Source organism: Anguilla anguilla, chromosome 10 (genome assembly GCF_013347855.1).
Source record: "Anguilla anguilla isolate fAngAng1 chromosome 10, fAngAng1.pri, whole genome shotgun sequence".
NCBI lineage: Eukaryota > Metazoa > Chordata > Actinopteri > Anguilliformes > Anguillidae > Anguilla > Anguilla anguilla.
In genome coordinates, this window is record NC_049210.1 from 22,969,008 (window position 1) to 22,994,502 (window position 25,495).

At 42.0% G+C, this 25,495-nt stretch overlaps 1 protein-coding gene across 2 annotated transcripts in view; it reads right to left on the bottom strand.

The window, feature by feature from the left end:
* Positions 1-25,495, bottom strand: part of pappab (pregnancy-associated plasma protein A, pappalysin 1b) — a 155,951-nt gene that overhangs the window by 8,399 nt on the left and 122,057 nt on the right. For both annotated transcript variants that reach the window (XM_035380451.1, XM_035380450.1), the window contains exons 18-21: positions 23,585-23,732; positions 23,204-23,319; positions 18,416-18,487; positions 9,839-9,937 (exon numbers count right to left, since the gene is read on the bottom strand). In XM_035380451.1, coding sequence (XP_035236342.1) covers positions 9,839-9,937; positions 18,416-18,487; positions 23,204-23,319; positions 23,585-23,732 — 435 coding nt within the window. The remainder of the gene's footprint in view (positions 1-9,838; positions 9,938-18,415; positions 18,488-23,203; positions 23,320-23,584; positions 23,733-25,495) is intronic.

A 25,495-nucleotide genomic window follows, 5' to 3' on the forward strand; every position in this document is an offset into this window, starting at 1 on the left:
TATTCACTTGACCTTTGACCCAAATATGGTCACTCTGAAAGTGGACAACAGGATGCTGTGGGAAGGCGGGTATTCGGGGTGGGTGTTGAGGTTAAGTGCGCACATGCCCACCCCCATCTCTGATTGGTTCTACGTCATGCTACTCCTGGTCATCTCATTTTTTTTGGCACCGACCCTGAGTTGCATTAATAACCAGCATAACTCAAGCATGAGCCCAGCACTGTAATGTAATGCCAGTTTGCTGGTTGTGCAGAGTGCTCCGTAGAGACTTTACATTATTTTACATACTGTATATTTCCAAATTAATGAAAATGTTGCTTTTCAACACACTTTTCTCTCTTCCTTTCTGAACAGGGCCAGACCTGAAACGACTGCATCTGAATCAGGGCCAGACCTGAAACGACTGCATATGAATCAGGGCCAGACCTGAAACCACTGCATCTGGACTCTGACATACATATTTGATGTAAATCCTTTGAACTCAAATGCTCCAGCATCTTACCCCAAGTTCAATAAAATACATCACAGGAGGAAGAGCAGATAAAAAAGCGATAAGCATCAGGATGTCCGGATGTGTTAAAGATTAGGATGTTCTGCCCCACAGACAGGTTAATGTAGGAAGCGTGGTCACATTACAAGCACACATTAACTGAATATTCGGAGAGAAAAAACAGCCCCCGGTAACAAGGCAATTTATGATTGCCACTATAACATGATCATCTCCAACATGCACACACAGCCACACGCACACACACACACACACACACACACATCCATGCCTAAAATATATCACCGTCTCCTCCGAAAGAAACAGTTCTGCAGTATACCTGTCGTCATTGAGGTTCAGTTCCATGACTGTGTAATTCAATTACTTACGGTCAATCTAACCTTAAATCATAACAACCAGAACAGCATTTAATCTAATCAAACCTAATCAGGCAGGAAAGATAAATAAGGGGAAATGCACGGAGCAGGATTTATTAAGACTAAAAGAGACACACGCAAATGATGGCATTCAGACACATGCCCATGTACACACACACACACACTCAGAGAAATAATACTGTACAGAAGCAGTATTTATGTGGGAAATTGTAACCATACTGTGCTCATTCTGGAGCCAAAACACCTGACCTGTCAGTAGAATTTGCAATTAAACCTTTAACAGTGCTAAACATTGTCATTAACTGTGCATTTGTCATCTAATAAATCTGTTTAAAAACTTTTCCCCCCCACAGCTATTAATGCAAATCAAGTTTAGTTTCAAATTGTTTCTAATGACATCAAAACGACAAACAACTATGCAGTAAACTTTCCCTCTCTCTCTTTCTTTCTCTCACCCTCTCTTTCCCACACACACACACACACAAACAATATTTACACAAAAAACAGGAAGGAAATGTAAAGTTCTTTTGTTCATAGAAAGATGAAACAGCATGCTTCATTAGTTACTTTTTTCCATATAAACATCACCATCAACTTCATCAAGCAACCACAAAGAAACAACAGTAGCAGCTCTGACATTAGTCAGGGTATGACTGTGTGGTGGCGTGAAGCTATGACGGTCCTTGGGATTTCCCGCAAAGGTCACACGATCACGACCCCCGCACCAGACAAAAGTGACCATTGAGGAAAGTCCTGGGTTTGGCTGCAGCGGAGGGTGACTCATTGAAAAACAGCATTTTGAGTCTGTGTGCCTAGACAGTGTCAACATAATATAACAAGGGCAATGACCAAAATTTATTTTTCCTTTCATGATGGCTCCTGTTACGAGGGCTTATTTTGGGTGGAGATTCCGGGACGGCAAAAGCAAACGTAAAAGAGAGAAGTTACAAAAAAGTCTCCGTAAACATCAACACAAGCGTGCAAGCGTGCACGAGGAAGGGATTCCAACAAGTGGCGCTGTCAGGAGCAGTGAGGGGCTCCACGCCAACCTGAACCACCAACCTTCCTTCTGCCAACGGAGGCCAAAGGCAGCCCCCGCCACGCCCAAACGCAAGGAAACGAGCCAGGGACATCCTGAAGAGCGAGGGCCGGCAGAGAAAACCAAGGGGTCAGGAGGATGTCAAAAACAGACGCCGCCGGCGTGCCCGCGCCACCGGCTCCCCCAAAACAAACACACACCACTTCTGAGAAACAAGCGCTTCTGAGGGAGACGTGCGGCCAGCAGCTTTTCCGTCATTAGAGCGGTGACCCGGTGCGCGGTCAGACAAATAACCCAGCACCAGTCAGCCGCAGCCTCGAAACCCTGATAAGAAAGCAAAACAAACCGCGTCGGCTTCCTCTGCTTAATTACTGCGCTCACGCAGGGGAAGCAAGCGGAGAGTGGGGGGAGGGTGGTGGAGTGACGTTTCAGCAGGCTGTTGTGGCAATGCTCAGGGCCCGTTAGGGATATTTTTAAAGACCTTGCAGGGAGCAAGCCCAGTGCTCCAGCTGTGCCAATGCAGATCACAGCTCCAAAGACAGGAGAGCCTCTGCTCTAAGATTTGGCCACTACACCAAATATGACTATATATATATATATATATATATATATATATATAGTATATTGTTTACAGTGATCTCCATAATGTGTCTGGGACAAAGACATTACTGTAACATTCTGGAAAAAAAGTCTTATGGACAGATGAGACAAGTATTACCTGGCACCAAAGTGACGGAAACAGGAGAGAAGTGGGAGAAAGAAAGAAACTTCTCATGCTCCAAAGCACCCTCATCTGTGAAACATGGTGGAAGTAGTATTACGGTGTCGGAATGTATGGCTGCCACTGGGACTGACTCACTTGTCTTAATTGATGATGTGACTGCAGCAGCAGGATGTACAGCAGCAACGCAGGCCTAGTGCAGGCCTGGCAAAGCATCACCAGGAATACCCAGTGTCAGGTGATGTCTATGGTTCACAGACCTCAGGGAGTCATTGAAAGCAAAGCAACCAAGTACTAATTATTACACCTTTATTTCAGATTCTGTTAATATGTCCAATTACTTTTGCTCCCCTAAAATGGAGGGGCTGTAATTCCTACATGGATTACCAAATATGGATGTAAATACCTGTCAAATAAACCTGCCAATCTGCACTTTATCCTCATATTTATTGTTCTACTTTGAATCCAATGTGTTAGATGTACACAGCCCAAACAACAAAAATTGTGTCACCATCAGACTACTTTTTTTATTTAATTGTATACATACAGTATATTATACATATCTTGCTGCTATACCAAATAAAATTTTACACAGAGAAACAAAGACTTCAATTCTACATCGGGTATCTAAATTCCATGTACCAGAAGTGTTAATACAACATGAAATCCTCTTAGATGCTGATTAAAATCTGTTGACAAAATGTGCCCCCCTACAAAGAGGACTGTTCGTTTACACAGCTAATCTGGAACTTCATGCTTTCCTCAGTCTCTTTTATGGTCTGTTAATAGTTTCCTAGTGAAAACAGCGGGCATCAAAGAAATGCAGGTCAGATTCACAAAGTGCTTTCTCAGAATTTTCTGAAGATTATTTGTGGATGCAATCATTTTACCCATCTGTGCGCTGAGCTAAGGCAGTGGCTCCTTAACACACTAACCGCTCATTACAAACTGCTCTCAAAGAACTCTTTTTTCTCTCCTTCATATAAAAAAACTTCTCCTGATTATTACAGTTTTACCATTTAGTATTGGTTTCTGTCAGCTGATACTGAAATTACATCACAAACTTTAGAGCAGATTTCCAAATAATTTTCAAAAGTTGATTGCTTCTTGGGGATGAGCAGAATTTGTCAGCTGTGATCTCTACTTGAGAAGCTACCAAGGAGCAGGGTGAAAGTCATTTAGAGAGCAACATGACCTACCATGTCAGGCGACCAATCTGTCATCCCTGATAGGTTATCAGTCACCCCTGATCTTGTCATATGCGAGTGAGCTGCGCCTTTTGCCACACAATCACAGCTGACAATAGCTCAGCATGTGCCTGTGTCATGTTTTGCATTTAATACTACAGTTAGTTTGTGCCACACACACACACGCACACATACAAAAAAAAAGGGTCAGTATGGTATATGCTACACTTTCTGATAGGCATTCCTCATAATGCTTCAAAATGGGATTTTTTGTTGTCTTTCTGTCGCTGAACCTGCAAATTTATCCTGTTTTTATTTTCATAATTAAAACATATTTTAGGAGAGCTCCAGAAACTTCTTTTCACACAAAATGGCACAGCTAGTACTTTGAAAACTTAATGACACAGACAGAAGTGAAGTCGGACTTGTGCATTCAAGCTTCTCTACTCATTGCAGAGTTATACTTTATCACTTCATCAGATTCTATCTCAGAAAGTCAGAATATCTTAAATTGTACTCAAATTTGCATAATTGATGTTTTCTAAACAGTCCATTAATTAACAGTCCATAAATTCCCTGGAAAAATAATGTATTCCCCAAAAGAAAACCTATAGCTAAAAAAAAAAAAGGGGGGGGGGGGGTGAGGCTAGAGACTGGAAACTTCCAGGAAAACAGTGGGATACAAAAGAAAACAAAACTTTATGAAAAAATACATCCAACAAGTGCTGCTCTTCCCAGCTCAGACACACAGCACATATGGCCCGTGGGTGAAGTTCGGGGCAGAGAAAGAGCCCAGCGTTAGGCTGTATACTGCACTTCCAATCTTCCGCCTGGTGGTCCAAGAGCGATGCAACCACAGTGTCCTATCTATTTGTAATTTGTAAATGATGCTCTCGTAACTTTCCTGTGGGCGAGCTTGTTACGTCCCAGTCTTTTTTGGGCTTTGTGTTTTGTTGCTGCCCCATTGTTTCGGGTTCCTCTACAGACGGACATAATGACGTCACGGTCCTGTTGCAGAAATGCGAATCCAAAATGTGCCTGAGAGATGACCCACGCCATCGCTTGGCAACCAATTTAGAGGATGCCTGTTGTGAGGACGCTGGGACCATCGCGGAGCAGCAATATTGGAAAGATGCTGGACTATATACTTATGATGTGCATCTTTTTAACTTAGTCTTGGTCTTAGTTTTGGTTAGCCTACTGCCTACAGTCTATGTTGTATGTTCTCTGCAACTTGTAAAAGACATCTTCTATAACGTGTTAAATTACTAATAGTATCCTGCCTGTTACTTTTTAGTTACAGAAAGTGCATATTGTAGCAATAGTCAGCGATACCCCAGTTTCTAACTCGAAACATCTATAAGGAACTGCAGGATGGACTATCTTGCTGGGCTACATCTACCTGCCCGATAAGATCCTGCAACCTGCACTATACCTGTACATATGCTTATATCTCCTTTAGGACGGATAGCTCTAACTCCCAGCTTTGCTGTAAAATAACTGCCTTCTTGCATTTTACATATCACTTTGCGCTTACCTGGGTCTTCTTTCGGGTTGTGGTTAATATTGAGGTGGCTTTGTGTTATGTCCGCTAGCGTACATCTGATTATTAATCGCAAGTTATGGGACGTAACAAAGCTGGGACGTAAAAAAACCAATAAGCTTTTTTATTTTCCAAAAAAGAAGGGACCCCTAAGAAATGGGTTTCATTTCTGAAGGCCCACTGGCACTGCAATATTGCAATAACCCCAACAGTTACAGTAATAAATGTAGTGCCAATTTTCGTGAGGACGGCTTCACCAACAATCTACAAAAACAATGTGGTTCTGAAAGTCAGTGCTAGTACATGGTGCAGTGCCTTCCTTCCCTTCACCTCCCTCCCAACTGTTGCTGCTAGCAACACTCCTGGTTGCCACAGAACAGACGCGTGATGGATTGGTAAGTAGGCCTACTGTTAACTAGTGATAATAAATAGCTTTCAAGCTTAGATATTTGGAAAGAAAGTTTTTCTTTATTTGATTGTAATGTCTGGAGCCACGCTGTCCTTATTTGATATATAGGTCACAAAAATCTGATCTAATCAAGTGTTTACCACAACTTAATGGTTATAATTGGGTTAAAAACGTGAAAGAAATATAAAGAAGATAATCTACTGCCACAACTGTCAAAGTGTCACAATTTGAATACAGTTTCCTGGACCTTAAATATTTAACCTGAAACTGAAAGAGGAGTTAAAACGTGCCATGTAGGCACTAAATATGCGGGACGGAGTGTGGCACAGTGGGTAAGGAACTGCGCTTGTAACCGAAAGGTCGCAGGTTCGATTCCCGGGTAAGGACACTGCCGTTGTACCCTTGAGCAAGGTACTTAACCTGCATTGCTTCAGTATATATCCAGCTGTATAAATGGATACAATGTAAAGTGCTATGGAAAAAGTTGTGTAAGTCGCTCTGGATAAGAGCGTCTGCTAAATGCCTGTAATGTAATGTAATGTAAATAAATGTTTCACTAGTTTCTAAATGAGTGTCCCATGCATGTTAATTGTGTTCTCCACCCAAATCATGATGGAAGTATTCATTCCTCCAGCAATTCCTTCTGCAGTTCTGTGTTGCTGTCCTGAGTGGCATGGGGGGTGTTTTTGACAGGGTGGGAGCTGCCAGCTGGAAGGGTTGGCTGACACAGGGGCCCCGGACTGTTTCCTGGCCGTTAAGGAGAGAGTAATGAGAGGCAGGCACCAGGGGCAGCCACCTACCCAGGTCGAGAGGAAGCCCCACGGGGTGCCGCGCCATGCTTCCGTAAAACTCAAACTACAGCGCAGCGGCACGCGCCCGAGCTGTGTCTCCCCGAACACCCCCCCACCATGTAAATCCCCTCTCCTGACAGGGAGTTCCCCAACACCCAGCCCCCGCTTTTTGAAGGTTGGGCACCAAATGAGCTGTTTGCATTTTACGCAAACACCCCTGTGATCAAGCAGCTTGGGTTACGGGACACGCGCTATAACGCGCCACTCCCCGCTGGCCGGGTTGACACATCCAGGGCAGGAGACCCATCAGGGGCCAGACGCCATTTCCTGATGCTCTGCCTGCTACTGGAAGCCCGGCCACTTATTTAACAAGCACCAGCCGTCTGAGGGAGGGCACCGGCAGGTCAGAAACGCACATGTGCACAAACACATGCAGATTCACACACACATGCACACACATACACACAAACGCTCACATTCACACAAATATAGACACTAAATCTTAAACTGATGAAGGAATATAGCATAAACAACTTTTAGGCACAGACACACACACACACACGCACATGCTTACTCCATCAGTTCTCACATTGTTTCCCCAGCTGATGAAGACAAGTGTGAGAGTCCTGCTCCTGTGGTCAAGGGGAAACTCCCTCAACTTTTCAACCCTGCTGCAGCTCCAGAACCATGGCCCAGAGAGCCTGTCTTACTGACGCACTTACTGCAGGGGTCCAACATGATCTATCTCCCCACACAATGAGCTGGCAGCCCGCATAATTTATTCTGTTTTGTTTTGCAAACAGAATGTTGCTCCTGAGCATGACGTAATGTGAATCTCCGATAAACAGCCGCTGGGATCTCTGTAGCCTGAACGATTGTGTAACATCAGGTGGGAGGGGCCAACGAAAGCAACCGGGACGTGCGAGTCCTGTGTCCAGAGCCTACTTTATTGCTTCTGCTTCTAGACCGCAAATAACCATGTAAAGGAGTAAGAGCACGTACAGCCAGCATACGCAGGGAGACGGCAGTAAAGAGGGTGCTCCCTCTCCCTCTGTGCGGGAGCACAACATGGCCAGATCTCGCAGAGACCGGCCTTTGCCGGTCCCTTAGTAATGATGTCATCAATTCAAAATTACCATGGCTGTGGTAGGTACCTTGGGGAGCTGCTTGTCAAGTCTGAAATGGAATTCAACTACCAACTTTTCAGCCGCTCCTTCCATGACTCATAAAGCTCCCGCAAAGATACTACCGCTGCTACAGTGCTACTGTAGCACTATTACTATTACCGTAGCTGCTACTGCTAATATGTATTTGTCTTCTCCACACCACTCCTCAACAGGCCCCATCATCAGAAGAAGTAATGAGAGAGAGAGAAACAGAGAGAGAGAGGGAGAGTAAGAGAGAGTGAGAGAGTGTGGCAGAGAGAGAGAAATAAAGAGAGAGAGAGAGAGAGAGAGAGATAAGCACACCAATAGAGTGCTATTGCCATCACTTCTCAGTACCCCACAGCAGGTTCTCTGAGACGTAATGTGTCCATTAGCAGCGTACTCCATACAGCCTGCTGCATGTACTGTATATACATGTATAGAAACAAAACAACCTACCCCCCACCACCACTACTACACAGACACACACATCCATATACACACACACACAATGCGGGCACAGTCAGTCCAAGGGCAGATGTTCAATTTGTTTTATTACTTGCTTGGGTAATCCTGTGGCGTGAAAAAGCTAATGGCTGCCTGGTTTAAGTTTCTATACGATTTACAGCAGTTTTTTTTACAGCCCAGTCCAAAAACTGTTAAAAGATGTTTCGCAACACGCCGGGTATTCCATCAGGAAGGATAGGATAGGTATGCCAAAGTAAACCCTCAACATTTCCTGAATCAGGAGCACTATCCCTAAGATAACTGCCAGGGTTTCCTAATCATTAACGTTCTCACAGCAAACTGTTGCGCATTCTCCCGACCATCAAATCCAGGGTTAGCCAACAAGCTGCCAGTCTGGCTCAGTCTATTACAAATATGCCTCTGGTTCCCCTCAAGTAAATCTGACCTGCAACTAAGGGATTTACTCAAACATTTGAGGACACACAAAACTAATAACACTACCAATGATTGGTGTAAAACAAATACCATGACCAATCATTGGTCATGATATTGGTTTTGCCTATGTTATAAGGTTTTGCACATGATAAAGGCCTTAGTAAATCAGGCACTAAGGTCGGTCCATGTAAATGTGACTAAGTCGTCAGCTGCACACCACACACAATTCTCTATGTTCCCTGCTCTTGATATGCTACCATAAGGAATGAGCGTTGAATCGTGTGCTTCAACTAAATGACTGGAGTAGCGCAGAGAGTTTATTGTGGCACAGAGGACTAGCGCAAAGGCAGCAATCAACAGGCGAGCCTGAGAGGGATTAGCAGGAGGGCGTAAGCCTGGAGCAAACACTGACGCCAGCCACTCTGCTGCGATGAGTCACGGCAGTTCATAATTGCTTTATAAGTGGATTCCACCATACACTTTCTAAAGGAAAAATAGTTTTTCGAGGTGCACAATCTTATTTTATTCTTTTTAAACATGTCTGGTCAATAGGAATAGTAAATTATCCAAAATGAAGTGAACTGCAGGCTTCCAGGAAGAGTGAGCATGGAAGCCACTGAAAACAGCCCAGGCAAATGAACGGTGAAAGGCTGTGGGGGAGCTGGCAGCCACGCTCTCGAATACTGCACTCAATGTGCTTAAGAATGAACGGCACGACTGATAATAAAATCTAATCTCATTTCCTTAAATACACCAGTATTTTCCAAATCAAACAACTCAAAATGGTAGCCCTTTTGTTTCCCTGTTTTTTATGAACTGGAAAAGCTTACATTAAACATAAATAAGCCTAATGAAAGTCCAAATGTAGGAAAACCCCCTGCTTTCCAGATTTTTCCATAGAAACATGGAGCCTCTGATAGGTTAGAGGCTTCTCTGTGGGCTGCACTGGTTTGGAAATTTGCGTGGCTCTGACACTACTGTAAAGTCATTCAATTTAATACAACATTAAGGCTTTTAGCGTAATCACCTTCTGCAGGTTGAGCAGACGCAGGATGGGAAAACTAATAAAACACTGCGTAATTAAGAGCTTTTCCACCAATCAGCTCATTCTCTGCATTCACCCTCTATGCTGCATGCTACCCAGACTTCCCGCACAGCTTGCAGTTTCTTACAGGAACAAATTCCGAGAGGTTGAAGGTCAGAGCGCTTGCTCACCTTTTTAGTCTTGACGGTGGAGTGACAGCAGTCGCCGCCATCATAGTTGCAGAAAGCCCGGTTGTTGATGGAATCACAGTAATTGTCACCCATGAAAGGCTGGGGAAGACATGGTTAAAAACCATAAATACCATAGAAACAATAGAAACACAGAACATATTGCTAAATAAATATTCTAAATATATTAAACACAAAATTACCAGACTGTATTTGTAGTTGGGATCAGATGTCCTGTTAGATGCATGTACCTCAGTTATTTTTTATACTGAAGTAGAATAGCTGCTATACTAAATAGTATGAATAAAGGGCTTATCTCTAACAGCAGGACCCATTGTGCCTAAGGTGCTGTTATCTACAGTACACGTGGACCAAAATAACACCATTTAAAAAGTGTAAGTGTACAGCTGCACAACTACTCCTCTCCTGTCTGAAAGAATTTATGCATGCATGCAAGGATGCACACACTGACATATGCATGCAAGCATGCCAAAAAATCAGGCACGCACATACATGCACCCAAAATGACACACAGAATCATGCATTTGCACAGTACACCCTACATATCCCCACAGTCATCTGTGCACACACTCTCAGAACCCCCCCACCCGCCCCACTCCCACATGTTCAGATACACGCATAGAAGTAAATATATAGCTCAAGCCTGTGTCAGTTATTTTGCCCTGGAAAAATTGAGCTGGTTCTCCAGTCGTGTGGATAGAAGAGGCCTCTTTTAATGGGGAAACTGAAGGCCTATTAAATTTATATGTGTCTCCCACGGGAGTTACTGCACATTTCCATCTTGACAAGCATGCAAAATATTGCCTGGCACACCTGCAAACCTCTACCAGCTACAACCATCCCTCAAGCCCAGCACACTTATTACCGCACACACCTCCAGAATCTGGGTCAGAACAATGCGTCCTCCAAATTCAAAAATTTTTGACTTAACCTCTTAGTGTAAAGCCCCTAGTGGTCAGCACTCCGGCGTGCCAAGATTGCTCAACTCAGACATTCAGTGCTACTGCAACCAAAGTATGAGTTAAAAACAGAAACTGTTTTAGTTCCATTAGAAGACGATACACGACAACTATGCCGAATACGGAGTTTCGCAGCGCCACCATTGTTGCTCTGGTTGTTAATTTAAAAGCACCCCCTCCCTGCAGTCTCATCTGCAACTACACCTCCCACAGATGACATAATAGATACTGTTGTCTATCTGGGCATTCATAAGAATATTCTTTCACCACTCAAAAATTGTATTCTGTCACAGCAACAAGATAAACCTGACAATAGCCCTAAGATCTGCCAATACAGAAGTGAAAACGCTGCTCACTGAATAATGAAATAAACAAGAAAAAGTTTTCAAAAACTATACCATGTCATTCTACAGTCAATATCTGGGAGTAAATATTGAATAAATATACAACCTTCCCATTGGTTTTACGTGTAGAGATGTCCCACACATGTTGTTTACAGCATTGCCGCCCCTTTTAGTGCAGTCTGGTTTGATTGAATTAATTTATTCAGCAGGTGAGAGAATAAGCTTTCTAATGATGTATAACATGTATAATTTTGCTTTTAGAATAGTTTTTTATATCTCAGTGGAACCAAAAGTTTTCTCATCATCGCATTCACTCCGTGGTAGCAGTAAAAGACACTGCACCTGACGAAACGTCGTGAACGATTTTTCGTAAATTCTTGGAAATACTATTATTATTGAGGACCATTTGAGCATAGCTTAGCCATATTTTTGCTGATAGGCATAGTTGACATTGTTTTCTACTGAACCCAGATAAGATTTCATCATTACTATGTAAGTATTACTGCTCAAAACATTTCGGTTATATACATTATTTTTTAAACTGAGTGTCTTTAAATAGATTAGTGGTATTTTATAATGAGGATATTTCACACTGAATAGTAAGCGTTCGTTGGTAATTTAGTAGTTTTTGTGATGCATGCAACAGTGATGACGTGAGAATTGGAACATTGCCAAAATGTGGTGGACGGTTGAAAATGGTTTTTGTGTCATCCCATCCCCATAGACGAAAACATATGACAGTAAAGAGTATAGAAATACATACAAGAGTTAATTATTACAGATTTAGGTACTGTACCGCATTGTGTGACAATATTTTTGCATTATTTGTTAATCTGATATCAATGTTTCATCTTAAACCTTCATAATGCGCTCATTTATATGCTTTATAATGGACAAAAAGCATTTTATTCATTTTTTGGAGAGATTTTGGATATGCTTCAGGAACCCTAGATATTTTAGACCACTGTACTGACTTGAGCTTGTAATTCTCACTTGAAAATGATGCAATAGTGAGTTGATTTGTAGTGAAATACGTGAATATATTGTTATTTACAGCAATGCATAATTTAGACATTTTGGATAGATTTGGAGACACTGCGTACACTGCTTAGTTTTTGCTTCATAGAACTATAGTAGTTCTACATATCCACCCTTAGATTTTATGAACTTGTGGTGAAGAAGTTTTTGATCCAGCACATAGTTTAACCTGCTGTATATATGCAATCTCTCAGTATTTCATTGCAAACTAAAAAAGAGCAAATTCGTTTTTGATTTTTTGCCTAGACAATTGCATTTGCGGTACTTAATTTCTTCAAAAATTATGAATATAAACTAATCTGCATTAGTACTGTAAATTGTATAAATGTCTTGCTTCATTTAAGCCATTTTTCAAGTCTCTGTGGTGTTCATATCTGGAGTTATAAAGCTTTAAATAGGGTACCCCCTAATGGGCAAGGATTGGCCAGATTTGGCATGTGCGTCAAGGGGTTAACTACAAAGAATGTAACTCTTTATTGTGCTTCAAGAGGCACCATTTTGCTAAAGAAAAACTCTTAATGCATAGACTGCCAAACAATTAATTTCAACATTTCCTTTTTTGTTTCATTTTGACCCACTATTTTGTAAACAAGAAGAAATGTAAAAGAGTAGAAAAAAAAATCACTTTCATTCCATCTTGCTGAGAGACATTTTTAGCCACCCGCGAGAGACAATGTAACCATGAGACACAGTTAGGAGGTATCCCGCCTTACGTAAGAGTGTGTGTGAGGAGTGTAAAAGAGGTCTTTGCTGACGAGAAAAACCATAAACATGCAGAGGGAAGTCTTTGTAGACCCAAATGGGGTACATTATTGTAACCATTTCATTTAATTTTCCATAACTCTTTATCTCTTTATCCCAGTGCTATCATGGTGTTGAATTTAATAGAAAAGAAATGGAAATGAATGTACAATTTTGCTGCAAATTGTAGATGTAGAAAAGACAACCCTCAAAAAAAAGATAATCCTCAAATTTATCATATTTTCCCCCCTATTGCCTGACAAAATGTGTGAAGTTTATGATTGGTTGAAGTTTCAATTACATAATCCTGCTTGAAGGTTATCAAGGTCTGCAAAAACAATTTCCTGAAGGCTATTTGGAGACTACAGGAGGCTTTGCTCACAGACACAACCTGGAAATGCTTTCAAACAAGGGCATAGCAAGCCAAGAGATGCATGGTGGAATAACAGTCACAAAATACAACACTGAAGCAGCATAAAAGCTATCACCCTTTCAGCTCCACTACTCCCTAGTCCCAAAGCTCAGTTCACGGCGCCCTGCCCACAACCGAACCACAATCATTTTTCCTGTTTGTGGAAATGAAGAGGTGTCATTGTGACCTAGGAAAGTCAGCACTCCGAGGATGTCTACACATTCTGAAAAGATGCCTGTTTCAGAAACACTTTTGGCCATCTGGAACTGTTAGATCAAATTCCTATTTAGATAGGAATTAGATGAAAGGTCTGAAACCTCCTTGTAGGACCAGGAAAGAGGGGATGGGGGCAGCAGCTAAGTGCCCCCCATGGTTCAATTCAATTACAATGCAATCCTCTCTCCATATTCCACCTAAATATTCAAAGCCTTCCAGAAAAATTATGAACAACTTACTCACTACCTAACATCTCTAAAACATAACTTCTCTATCATTGCACTAACTGAAACCTGGCTCACCAAGAATATAAAGAGTCTGTATGAACATGAAGAATACAACTCACTCAAATCAAAAACATTGTTATTGGCTGTGTGTATCGTCCACCTAATTCTAATATAAACCATTTTAATGAGAGCTTTGCTGACATTCTTAATTCAATAACTAAAGAGGGCAAATTAAGCTATATCCTTGGTGACTTTAACATAAATCTTTGTAAGAGTGACTCTCATTCACCTACAAATGAATTTCTGAACACCATGTTTACCAATTACTTCTATCCTACTATTCATAAACGGTGACAGACAATTTGGCCACTCTGATAGATAATGTCTTAACAAATTCTCTAAGCAATGAGACAAAAGCAGGAATATTGTACACAGATATTTCTGATCACTTCCTCATTTTCAGTTCACCTTATCTGAAGGCAAAATCACCAAACCTAAAATAGACACATATAGAAGATTCAGTAAACACAATATCAGGAATTCTAAAAACGTGTTACAAAATATTTATTGGGAAGAGGTCCATCTGGAATCAAAAGTAGACTCTGCTTATGATGTTTTGATAAAACTGGAATTCCAGTTTTAACAAATGCTTTCCACTAGTCACATCTACCAGCAAATCTAATACTGATAACAGCAATCCCTGGTTTTCTCATGGTCTTCAGAAATCCTCCAAAAAGAAAAATAAGCTATACACAAAATATCTCTTGTCCTACACCTCTAAATTTGGTGACATATAAAACATACAGAAACAAATTCACCTCTCTGCTTAGAACAGCAAAAAAAGTACTTTAGTGACCAATTCAAAGAGCCATCAAAGAATATTAACATGGAAAATTATAAATCAGCTATTGCAATGGAAGAGAGTTACTTCAGAGTTGCCATCTGATTTCTGTGATGGGGAGAGATCTTATAACATTCCTTATGATATTGCTTGTAAATTCAATGATTTTTTTGTAAATGTGGGAGTTGCTCTTGGGAGTGGGATTCCAAATGAGCAGGGCAACCCCTTGGATTATATTGAAGGTTGTTTTTTTACCAATGTGTTCCTTCGAGCTGCCTAACTCTGAAGAAATTAGTGACATTATAATGAATTTAAAAGACTCAGCTGCAGGACATGATGAAATTAGTACCTCCTTAGTTAACGAGGTAAGAATGCTCATCACCACACCACTGACTCATATTTTTGCTGGGTCCATGAAAAGTGGTGTTGCACCAAATGACCTCAAACTTGCAAAAGTCATTCCTCTTTTTAAGGCAGATGATCCTAGTTCATTCACAACCTACCGTCCTACCTCAATTCTACCATGCTTTTCTAAAATCCTTGAAAAACTTATTTATAAAAGAATCCTCCATCATCTTAACACAAATAGCATAATATATGAAAACCAATATGGATTCCGCAAAAACTATTCTGCATAAGCTTTGTTACAACTTGTTGATAAAATTTCCACTGCACTCGATAATAATGAATTTGTCCTGGGCATATTCTTAGATTTATCAAAAGCTTTCGACACAGTGAATCATAACATCCTAGTTTTTAAATTACATTGCTATGGCCTTCAAGGCAAAGTTAACAGCTGGCTCAGAAACTACCTTAGCAACAGAAAACAGTATGTTGTAGCTAAAGGTTGTGAATCCAACAGAGCGACAGTAAAATGTGGGGAACCTCAAGGATCTATCCTTGGGCCATTATTATTTTGAATCTACATAAATGACTTTGCTAAAGTCTCAAATACTGCATCCCCTATTCTATTTGCAGACGATACCAACCTTGTTCTTTCCAACAAAAATCCCAGAACTCTGACAAATGAGGCAAATAATGGCCTCATCGCATACTCAAAATGGTTCCACATCAATAAATTATCTCTAAATGTTAAGAAATCCAACTTCATCATCATTGCTGGTAAAAAGAAATACTGCAAAGAGGATATAAAGATCAGTATTGAAGATTGAAGAGATAAATAAAGTCTCATTCACCAGACTCCTGTGAGTACTTATTGATGAGAAACTTTGTTGGAGAGAGCATATTGATATTGTCTGCAGAAACATCTTGATATCCTTTGGTATTATAAGGAAAATTTGTTCTCTAGTAAATCAAACCTGCTTCTTAACTCTATACTAAAGCTTGATATATCCTCACCTCACTTATTGTAATATTGTGTGGGCAGTTACCTACCCCACATACCTTAAAAAATATTACTTGTCCAAAAAATGTTTGTCAGGACAGACACATTCTAAAATTTCTCTGAGCCATCTGCACCTCCATCTCTTGACAATTTTTTTAACATCAACATCTTACAAACATGTATCTTCATGTTTAAGATTAAACAAATGAACAGGATCTTGCCAGAGTCTTTCCAGCTTTATTTCCACAGCAACTCCCAGGTTCACTCCTACAACACAAGACAGTCAAAAAACCTTAATCTCCCACTGTGACATACCTCAAGAAGTCAATTTTCAATTTGATTCAGTTGGGCAGAAATATGGAATACATTTTCTAATCTAGCAGACTCCTCTATCTCCCTGAATGTATTTAAAAGAAAAATAAGGGCTGTTTTGAATTCTGACAGCTACTAATGATCTTAGCCATTCATTTAGTTGCTTACACTATTATTCTTATCATTCTACCCATTATCCTATCTCGATGATCTGTTAATATTTGTTGCACCTATTTTACTACGACACCATTATATCACTGTATTTCAGTATTTAGAATTTTTCATGTTCGTATCAGCTTGACATGAATATACAATGCCTGTAAACGTAACCGGTGAGGTTTTGATATAAGCTCTTTGAGCTTCTTATCTCAACTGCACATGTACTACTTTCTTTTATTTGTTGTATTTGTTTTTTCTTTTACTGTGTGCAAATACTCTAAACTAAACTAAACTATAGTCCATGATCTGAATTCCACCCCTTCCCAATCCACCCTCTACAATCGTGATCTGAACAACTCCCATGTGCTAGCCCCTTGCCAATCCCCAAAACTTTGCTTATGGACAGCTATAATTCTAATTTACATTGTTTCACCTGGCCTTTATATGGACAGACAACTTTAGGACGTTGAGAGCACTTACGTAAATTAACTGGATAAGGTGCTTGCAAAAAAAAAAAACTAAACCAAATAACAAACAGCAAAACATACTAGGCAGATCAACAGGGTTCCAGCTTCTGTAAAAGGAAGCAGGAAAAACGAGCCTGCTGGGCCGCAGGGAAGGAAAGCCCCATGCAGAAAATCTTATGCCAGCTTTCATCGCTGAGCTCTGAGTTACGGGCATCGTGGTAAGAGACTTGGGCAGCAGTCTTTAACGCGCCTGCCATTCATTCATTTCTGTGTTTTACATTTTTCCTCAAAAGACAGGGAAAAGTTGGAAAAGATGACTTTCATTTGAGAGTGCAAGAGAGACAAAGATAAAGAAAAAGAAAGAGTGAGAGAGTGAGACGGAGAGAGAGTGTGCATGTGTAAATGAGGTGCTGCACACCTCAGGAGTAACCAGGGATTGCCAGGGAAACCACAGGTGGTGAGGAAGCAGACAAAGCAGACAAAAGGCTATACGAACCCACAGAGTGTGGTACTGTAATTGGAGCAACTGTGTCCCATCATTAGTATTATTAGGACACAGGGAGACTGTGTCCCATCATTAGTATTATTAGGACAATGGGAGGCTGTGTCTCATCATTAGTATTATTGGGACACAGGGAGAATGTGTCCCATCATTAGTATTATTAGGACACTGGGAGACTGTGTCCCATCATTAGTATTATTAGGACACTGGGAGACTGAGTCCCATCATTAGTATTATTAGGACACTGAGAGACTGTGTCCCATCATTAGTGTTATTAGGACACTGGGAGACTGTGTACCATCATTAGTATAAATGTGGCATAGAGGACTCAAGGCCTGTTTATTAGCTCTATGGTTACAAATACCTATATTTAGCAATCAGTAATATACTCTAATCATCTATAGACCATCTACAAAAAAACCGTAAGTCATTTATTATTATATATAATATATATATATATATATATATATATATACATATACACACACACACACACACACACACACACATATATATATATATATATATACACGTATATATAGAACATAATAGAAAAACTATTAGCTGTATATATATATACGTATATATAGAACATAATAGAAAAACTATTAGCTGTGTCCTCGGACATAGTTAACACATGAAGTTGACACATCGTTGACATCTTTGTTCTTTCATCTCCCTCAACTCAAAGAAGGTCAAACTGATCGAAACATTGCTTATTTTGTGAACGGATGCATTTGGCGGGAAGCTGACCAATCAACAGGTGTGTCATTTGTACTGAGGAAGGCTCTGCTGTCTGGGAATCGTGAGCAACAATGAGCTTGTGTAAGCCAAAACCACCTCTGCTCAGCAGGACAACAGGTCAACACAAACCCACTCCTCTGAGGAAAAGGGCGAAGGTCAGAAACCAACAGAGCAAGTTTCCTAAACTGTAAAAGAAGTGTTAGAGGTAAGATAAGGAAGGTAATTAGGTAGGACTTTTCAAAAAGCTCTTACCTCACAGCCTTTGATGCAGTGCAGGGTCTCTGGCTGGGGGTACCACTTCAGGCCCATGGTGCACACAATACTCTGTATGGAGAAAGGCAAAAAGAGTCTGAGAGCCTGAGCGCTACAATGGCAAACGTTATGGAATCCTGTGGGCAAGAGCGAGGCTTCGTGAATCTCCATAATGGGTGGGGCTACCGCGTGATCTCAAATTCTGACCAGTATCAGAATGGACCAATCGAAAAACTGTTCTCTTCACAGATACAGAATGTTTTGTTTGAATGACAGACAGTGAAAGATTTTGTGTTCATTCACAAATGAACTGAATTTTTTGGGATCAAAGGGATCCTACTAGCACCACAATAATGGGCCAACTACACAGGACAGAAAACTGCAATGTGAGGTAATTATTCAAAGGATGGAAAAAAGTGAAAAGACACAGCATTCCTTCAACAGATTCTTTCTGCTTGTCAGGAAAATAAAAATAAAAACAGAAGGAACGTTTTATTCTGTGCTTGTAACTCCTTAGTCTGCTATTTATTTTGTACCAGTAAGTTATTTCTAGTTATCAGATTTGTAGTAAAAGATGTGTGATTGAACATGAAAATTGCTGTGTGCAGGCCAGTATGTTCTTGCCTGCAAATGAGCCATGGTAACTCAAATACACAAATGAAGAGATTACTGTAGATGGGCCTGTTCTCATATCATACATTCCTACATTTTTAATCCTTTCTGTGTGCCTTCCTTTCCACTGGAGGAATGATACATGGCACTAATTCCTTAAAGAAAGCTATCTCTTACAAAATTTTGCAACAGCATCTTTATTTTTTATTTTTAATGAACCTGAAGGCTGTTGTCCTGAGGCTTCTGAAGTAAAAAAAAACAAAAAAAAAAAACTTGTAGAGATACTGCAGACACTGTGATGCAGTATCACTTTTTCCTCTGAAGAGAGGACGACGGTCTCCTTCCACGTGCTCCGTCCCCTGAGTGTGAGGAATCGCTTGTTATTTCTGGGACTTCCTTTGTGTCAGTGAGTGCGATGTGTGCCTTTGGCCCATAATAGGAGAATATTTCCCACGGCCATGTTTCCTCACAGAGGACTCTGCAGGAACCTGGCTTGCTGATGTGCATCTGTTTATACTCCAATGCCTCATGGGAAATGTAGTCAGGAAGAACCGTACCTGTTTTTCTCTATAGTGAGACACACGCATACACACACGCATGTCTCCCCTTGGAGTTCACTGCAATACCTGGACTGATCTATGACATACTAATCTGCCCTGATTAAAAGGGGTTAATATCCACCTGGGCACAGAAAAGCTCAGTTGCAAGTGTTCATTTTATCCAAGACAATACATGGACTGTCTTCTTGAGTCAATAAATGCCTTGGAATTTTCAGTGCTGGATCTTCTGTGTTCGTCCAGCAGGACATCCCCCCTGCCTGTGACTAATGGATGTCTCGTCTCTTGTTTGGATGCTTTACAGTGCTGCAAAGGGACTCCTGTGGAGAGTGTGTATTTGTGCATGTGTGTGGTGGCGATGGGGAGGACTGAATTTGCTACTACAGAGGGATAGTAATGTGGAGGCAGAGAAGACAGACTTCAAAAGCAGAGGTCCCTCTCCACCCTAGCACATATAAAGAGAGACCTCCTCTTTTAAAGACCCAGCTTTTCTTTGTGTATGTGTGTGTGTGTGTGTCTGAGTGGGGGGGTGGAAGGGGGGTGATGATTGCTTTCTGGGGCCTTCTTGGGTCAATGCAGGTAGGCTGGATGTTTGGAGAGGCATAACGCCATGGTCTAGGGGAATCCTCTGTGGACTGCATTTGGCATCATCAAGTTTCCAAGAATGCACCACTTTCTCTTTGAGCTGGTGGGAGTGGAGCGAGCGCTGGCTGGGACATACGCCTGCACACATGTGCGCACACACAAACATGTTTACATAAGGGCTCCTTTAAACTTCCATCCCTTGAGAACTACTTGTTTTTACTGGTCCTGAGTTTTGATTTTGTTAAATGGATGTCATACTGTCTGCATTAGGGTTGTTTTTTTTTCACCTTTTTCCAGTCTTGTAGTCAGAGCCAGGCCTTATCCATCTGCAGATTTGTGTGTGTACGCAACCTCAAATGGAGAGGTATGTGGGAATGTGAGAGTGTGTGTGTATGCAGGTGAGTGTACTCATTCAGGTGCACCTGTGTATGTCAACATGCTTGGAAGTTTGTGAATGTATTACAGTACATGTCAAGGACAGGCGTGAGGCAAGACTCTCACTTTTTCTAAAGCCATGCCTGGTAGCTATGCGCCAGTCAGCTGTGATGTAACTTTGCGTCAGGCCGGCCCTGATGTAACCTAACACTGGATCAATCGGGGCAGAGTGGCTGAACGGCAGCCGTGACGGCATGTTGGGAGGTGAGTCTCCTGGGCGACAGAGCAACCACCGCGTGACCTTAGCCACGGCTCGGGTGTCGCGGCCGCACCGCAGGGCGAGGAGGTCACTCTCCCCAGCCGCGCTGCTCGCTAAGGGATTTCACATTACCGTGCTGTCAGCACATTAACGAGGGAAAATGAGTGTCAAGCAAGCGCTGGTCAGCTCAGGAAAGACCTGAGGACTGAACCGTGTGCGCGAAGAACGAGGCAGGGATTCATTTTAGCCTTGCCAACAGGCAGCGTGCTGCACTAACCGCCTCCTCATCACGTTTGCTCAGACACGTGGCCCAGATGTGACGCCTTTCAAATTAATCTCGCTCTGTAACTACATGAGAGGCCAAGGAATTAGACTGACCATAGGTGGGTGTGGATTCACTTAAAAAAACACTACCCGCACTGCTAAATAAATGAACATGGCAAACAGACGGTACTTTTGCAAGCGCCTTTCACGTGTCAACACGTGTGACGGAATGCTGCCATGCATGGAATCGCTGGCCGTTCTTCTGAGACATAAAATGACTAAGTCAATCAGAGCAGCCAAATATTGCTCATTTTTTCACTTCCTGTACTGTAAAGAGTCCTTTATTTGAGCTGGACTGCAGCATGATACTGTGGTCCTCCCTGACCAGTGTGTATGTACAGCAGTGATGTCACAGCAGTGCTGCTAATGCTATAAACATTACTACATAGTAGCAGGTAGTGTGTGTGTGTGTTTGTGCGCATGCGTGTGTGTGTGCATGTGTGTGTTTATATGTGTGTGTGTGTGTGTGCATGTGTGTGTTTATATATGTGTGTGTGTGTGTGTGTGTGCGTTTGTGTGTGGGTGTGTGTGTGCATGTGTGTGCATGTGAGTCCCTGAAGGTGAATGTGTGTGTGAATGTATTCATACTGGTAGTCACAGGCGAGGGACTGAGGTGTAGAGGACCATTTGTGCAGTGATAATGATGGGGCGTTTAGAGGCTGCAGGCTGCGTCAAGGTTCAGGGACCCTGAGACCATTCGGAATTCGTTGACACAGACTCACACACAATCCAGATCTGCTGAACCAACAAGAAGTCCTATCGATTTCACCTCAGCCAACCCGAACACCATGACCTCCCAGCCCATCATCGATCAGTCCCCGCCCTCCAACCCCCCCCCGCCACCCCCTGTCTGCTGTCTCAGATTACCCTGGGAAATACAGAATATATCTGCCTCATAATGTATGTAGGTATCCGTTTCCAGCTGCAGACGGCTGACTCGGCAGGAGCTCCCTGCCTTGGCGCGTTCGTGGTGAGGACGCTCGGAAGAAATCAAGCTCCTGACAGCTACGTCGGAATCGGAGGGGGCCATTGGCGGCTCTAAGAGTGGTGACTGGCGAAACGACAGAAATCCCGCGGAACGTGAAGAGCTTGCTCCTCATCAGTTAATGACCAGGAAAAGGTGGTCAGGGGGGATGGGATGCGGTTTGCCACTCAAGCTGAGAAATTACAGCAATCTTACCTGGTTTTTCCCAATGTAGGGGCCACTGTCTGTCTTTGCTGGTAATGAATGGCAATTGACCGTAACCTGGGCAGTAATACGTCGAGCCAGACGAGGGAACGGCCGAGATGAAATAGAAAGCAGGCTTTCATCTTCACCTGGTTGCCAGCTTCCGCTGCTGGGTACGCATTGCTATCAGATTCACGGCATGCAGGAGAGGGTGTAGCAAGCTTTGGAGCTTGCGGTGCCGTGTGTGATAAGGCGGAGGTGTGTAGAACGCGTGACGTGTGTACCTGAGTGGAAAATGAACATTACATCTACCCATTTCACAGATCGGGGGCACCTTTAACAAGCTGATGTTTTTCCATAAAATGCATTTCCAGTCACACACTTTCCATAAGGATGCACCAGGAAATTGAACATGCAACCTCTGAGTTACAAGCGCAGGTCCAGAACCATTGTACTTCACTGCGTTTTAAGATGGTGAGGGCCAGTTTTGTTCACACTCGACCGAGGATACCTTGTTAGTTTGGATGACCTTTTAGATTTGGGGTAACAAATAAAGTCCTGGAGGGCTGCAGTGCACTTTCAATCAATGACCAGCCTTGAAAACTTGGTGTTTGTACTTGTTTTAGCCATTCAGTGACTAAAATGATTCATTTAAAGAAACAGTCCACTTTCTGGAGTTTTTGATATTATTTCAGTTTTGGTGCATGTTTTCAATTGGCCCTCTAAAATATCTTTCATCACACAAAAGGTGTCTGAGCCAATCAATTGTTGAAACACACCAACAATCAGCGGACACTGTCTGACACCTCTGTACTGGGAGCCAAACATATCGCAAGGGTCGATGGGCTGCAATTAAGTGGTGAGAACACAGTAGTCGTAGTTTGGTTGAAGTGACAGGGTGGACCAACCTTGACTTTTTCCGGATTCCTCCAGTGATCCTTCATCACGATCTCAGTGGTCATGTTGCCGGTCAGGATTACCACGTTGTTATTTCTGTCCTTACAGGTGAGCTCGCACTCCTCACCTGCAACCAAGTAGATCCGCACTGTGGTTGGCATGTCATCAGCGCATCATCTGAGACTGCAATTAAACATCCCTCCTAATATTTTACATGCCAGCGATGTCTTAAACCGTGTAAGTCCACAATGTACACACAGTTACACAAACACACACACGCACACACATAAACACATATGCACACACAATCGCACACACTCACAAACACACACACATACGCACACAAAGCAAAAGGAAAGAGAAAATGAGAGTAGCGCTTATGGGGTACAGACCGATCCCGTATCCACGCCTGCAGTTGACCCACATGCTGGGGCTGAGGTTCTGGGGGAGAGCACACTGTCCCTTCAGCTGGGGGCACACCTTAAATGACCCAGTCCAGTTCCCATCCTTCCTGCACCGGATGACGTTGGAGGTGGGACCCTGGAATAGACAGACATCACCGGTCATGGTCACGGTCGCAAACTGAGGAGCTTGCTGTTCTTAGCCGGCGATCAGTGTTGGCAAGATCGGTCAGAGCGGTCCAATGCGGTCAATGAGGGCCTATGGTGCGGTCGGTCATGGGGCACTCTGTTTGCTCTCTCAAAGGTGCAAGGGTTCCAGCTGTTAATGAACTGAAGTGCACACATACGCACCAAACACAAAGAGATGGGCACTTTTAAAGGCAACTCAAACCCTGAATGCTGAAACCATTTTCATGCCCATAAAGCCATTTTGAACCCTTGAGTCCTTCAGAAAAAGCAGTCTCTTTTCTGTTTTTATTCCCTCAGTGAAATGTATACTGAGAAGTCTGTTCAAAAGCCTGATTGTAAATAGTGCGATAAGAAAATGAATGATTTACAGATTCAGTTATCCTCTGAGTTATTCTCTCTCTCTCTCTCTTTGCTTTCCTTTATTGCTTATGGGTTTATATAGTGGTAAATGGGTTTCCCTGAAATAGAGTACAAAACAATGAACTTCAATGAACAATGTAACGATCAAAGAAATTAATTACTGATCACTGAGCCCAAAGCACCTCACTGACACCTCATAATATCATCCTTTTCACAGATGCTGTTGCTGGTGAAGCACTTGCTCTGGTGAAAGACTTGTCATGATAAGCAGACAACAATCAAAAGCAGATCTCACATTTCACACATGACTATTCACTGAAGGACTCATGGATGATCAGGTTACAACATGAGTTCCCTGGCGGGGATTTGAACTGGCAACCATTTGGTGTGCAAACATGTTCTGTCACACTGCAACCTATTTTGCAGAAGAATATGGGATGTAGATCTGCCGCTCACCTGTGTGTATTACAGGAGATAAGTCAGTTGTTGGTTTGATAATAAGCAAAATAACCTGCCAAATAACCTTTGGCTAGTTTGCTTTAAAAAAAAAAAAAAAGCACTGTGCCATCCTTCATTTCAACAAGAGTCAACCTTTAATGTGGAATAATTAACTCTTGTATGTATTTCTATACTCTGTACTGTCGTATGTTTTCTTGTATGGGGATGGGATGACATGAAATAATTTTCAACCGTCCACCACGTTTTGGCAATGTTCCAAATCTCACGTCATCACTGTTGCATTCATCACAAAACTACTAAACTACCAACGAACCCTTACATTACGGTGTGAAATATTCTAATTATGAAATACCACTAACCTATTTAAAGACACTCAATTTCAAAAATAACATATATAACTGAAATGTTTTGAGCAGTAATACTTACATCGCAATGATGAAAGAAATCGATAGAGACAAAGAGAATAAATAAATGATACACTTTTGTCCGCTTCTGTCTTACTGCAGAAATCAATTTCAGCTAGCATATTGCTTAGCTATGCCCAGAAGTCCACAATAATAATAGTATTTTCCAAGAAGTTACGAAAAATCGTTGACAACGTTTCCTCAGGTGCAGCATCTATTACTGCTACCACAGAGTGGTAAGTAAGTGTATGCGTAAGTGAATGCGATGATGAGAAAACTTTTGGTTACGCTGACCTATAAAATGCTATTACAAAAGCAAAATTAGACATGTTATACATTGTTAGAAAGCTTAAATTCTCTCCTACTGAATAAATGAATTGTCAATCAAGCCAGACTGTACTAAAAAGGGCGACAACACCGTAAACAACACGTGTGGTATTACGCACAACTATTTTGGAAGGTACTCAGGCATCACAAACGCGCATATATT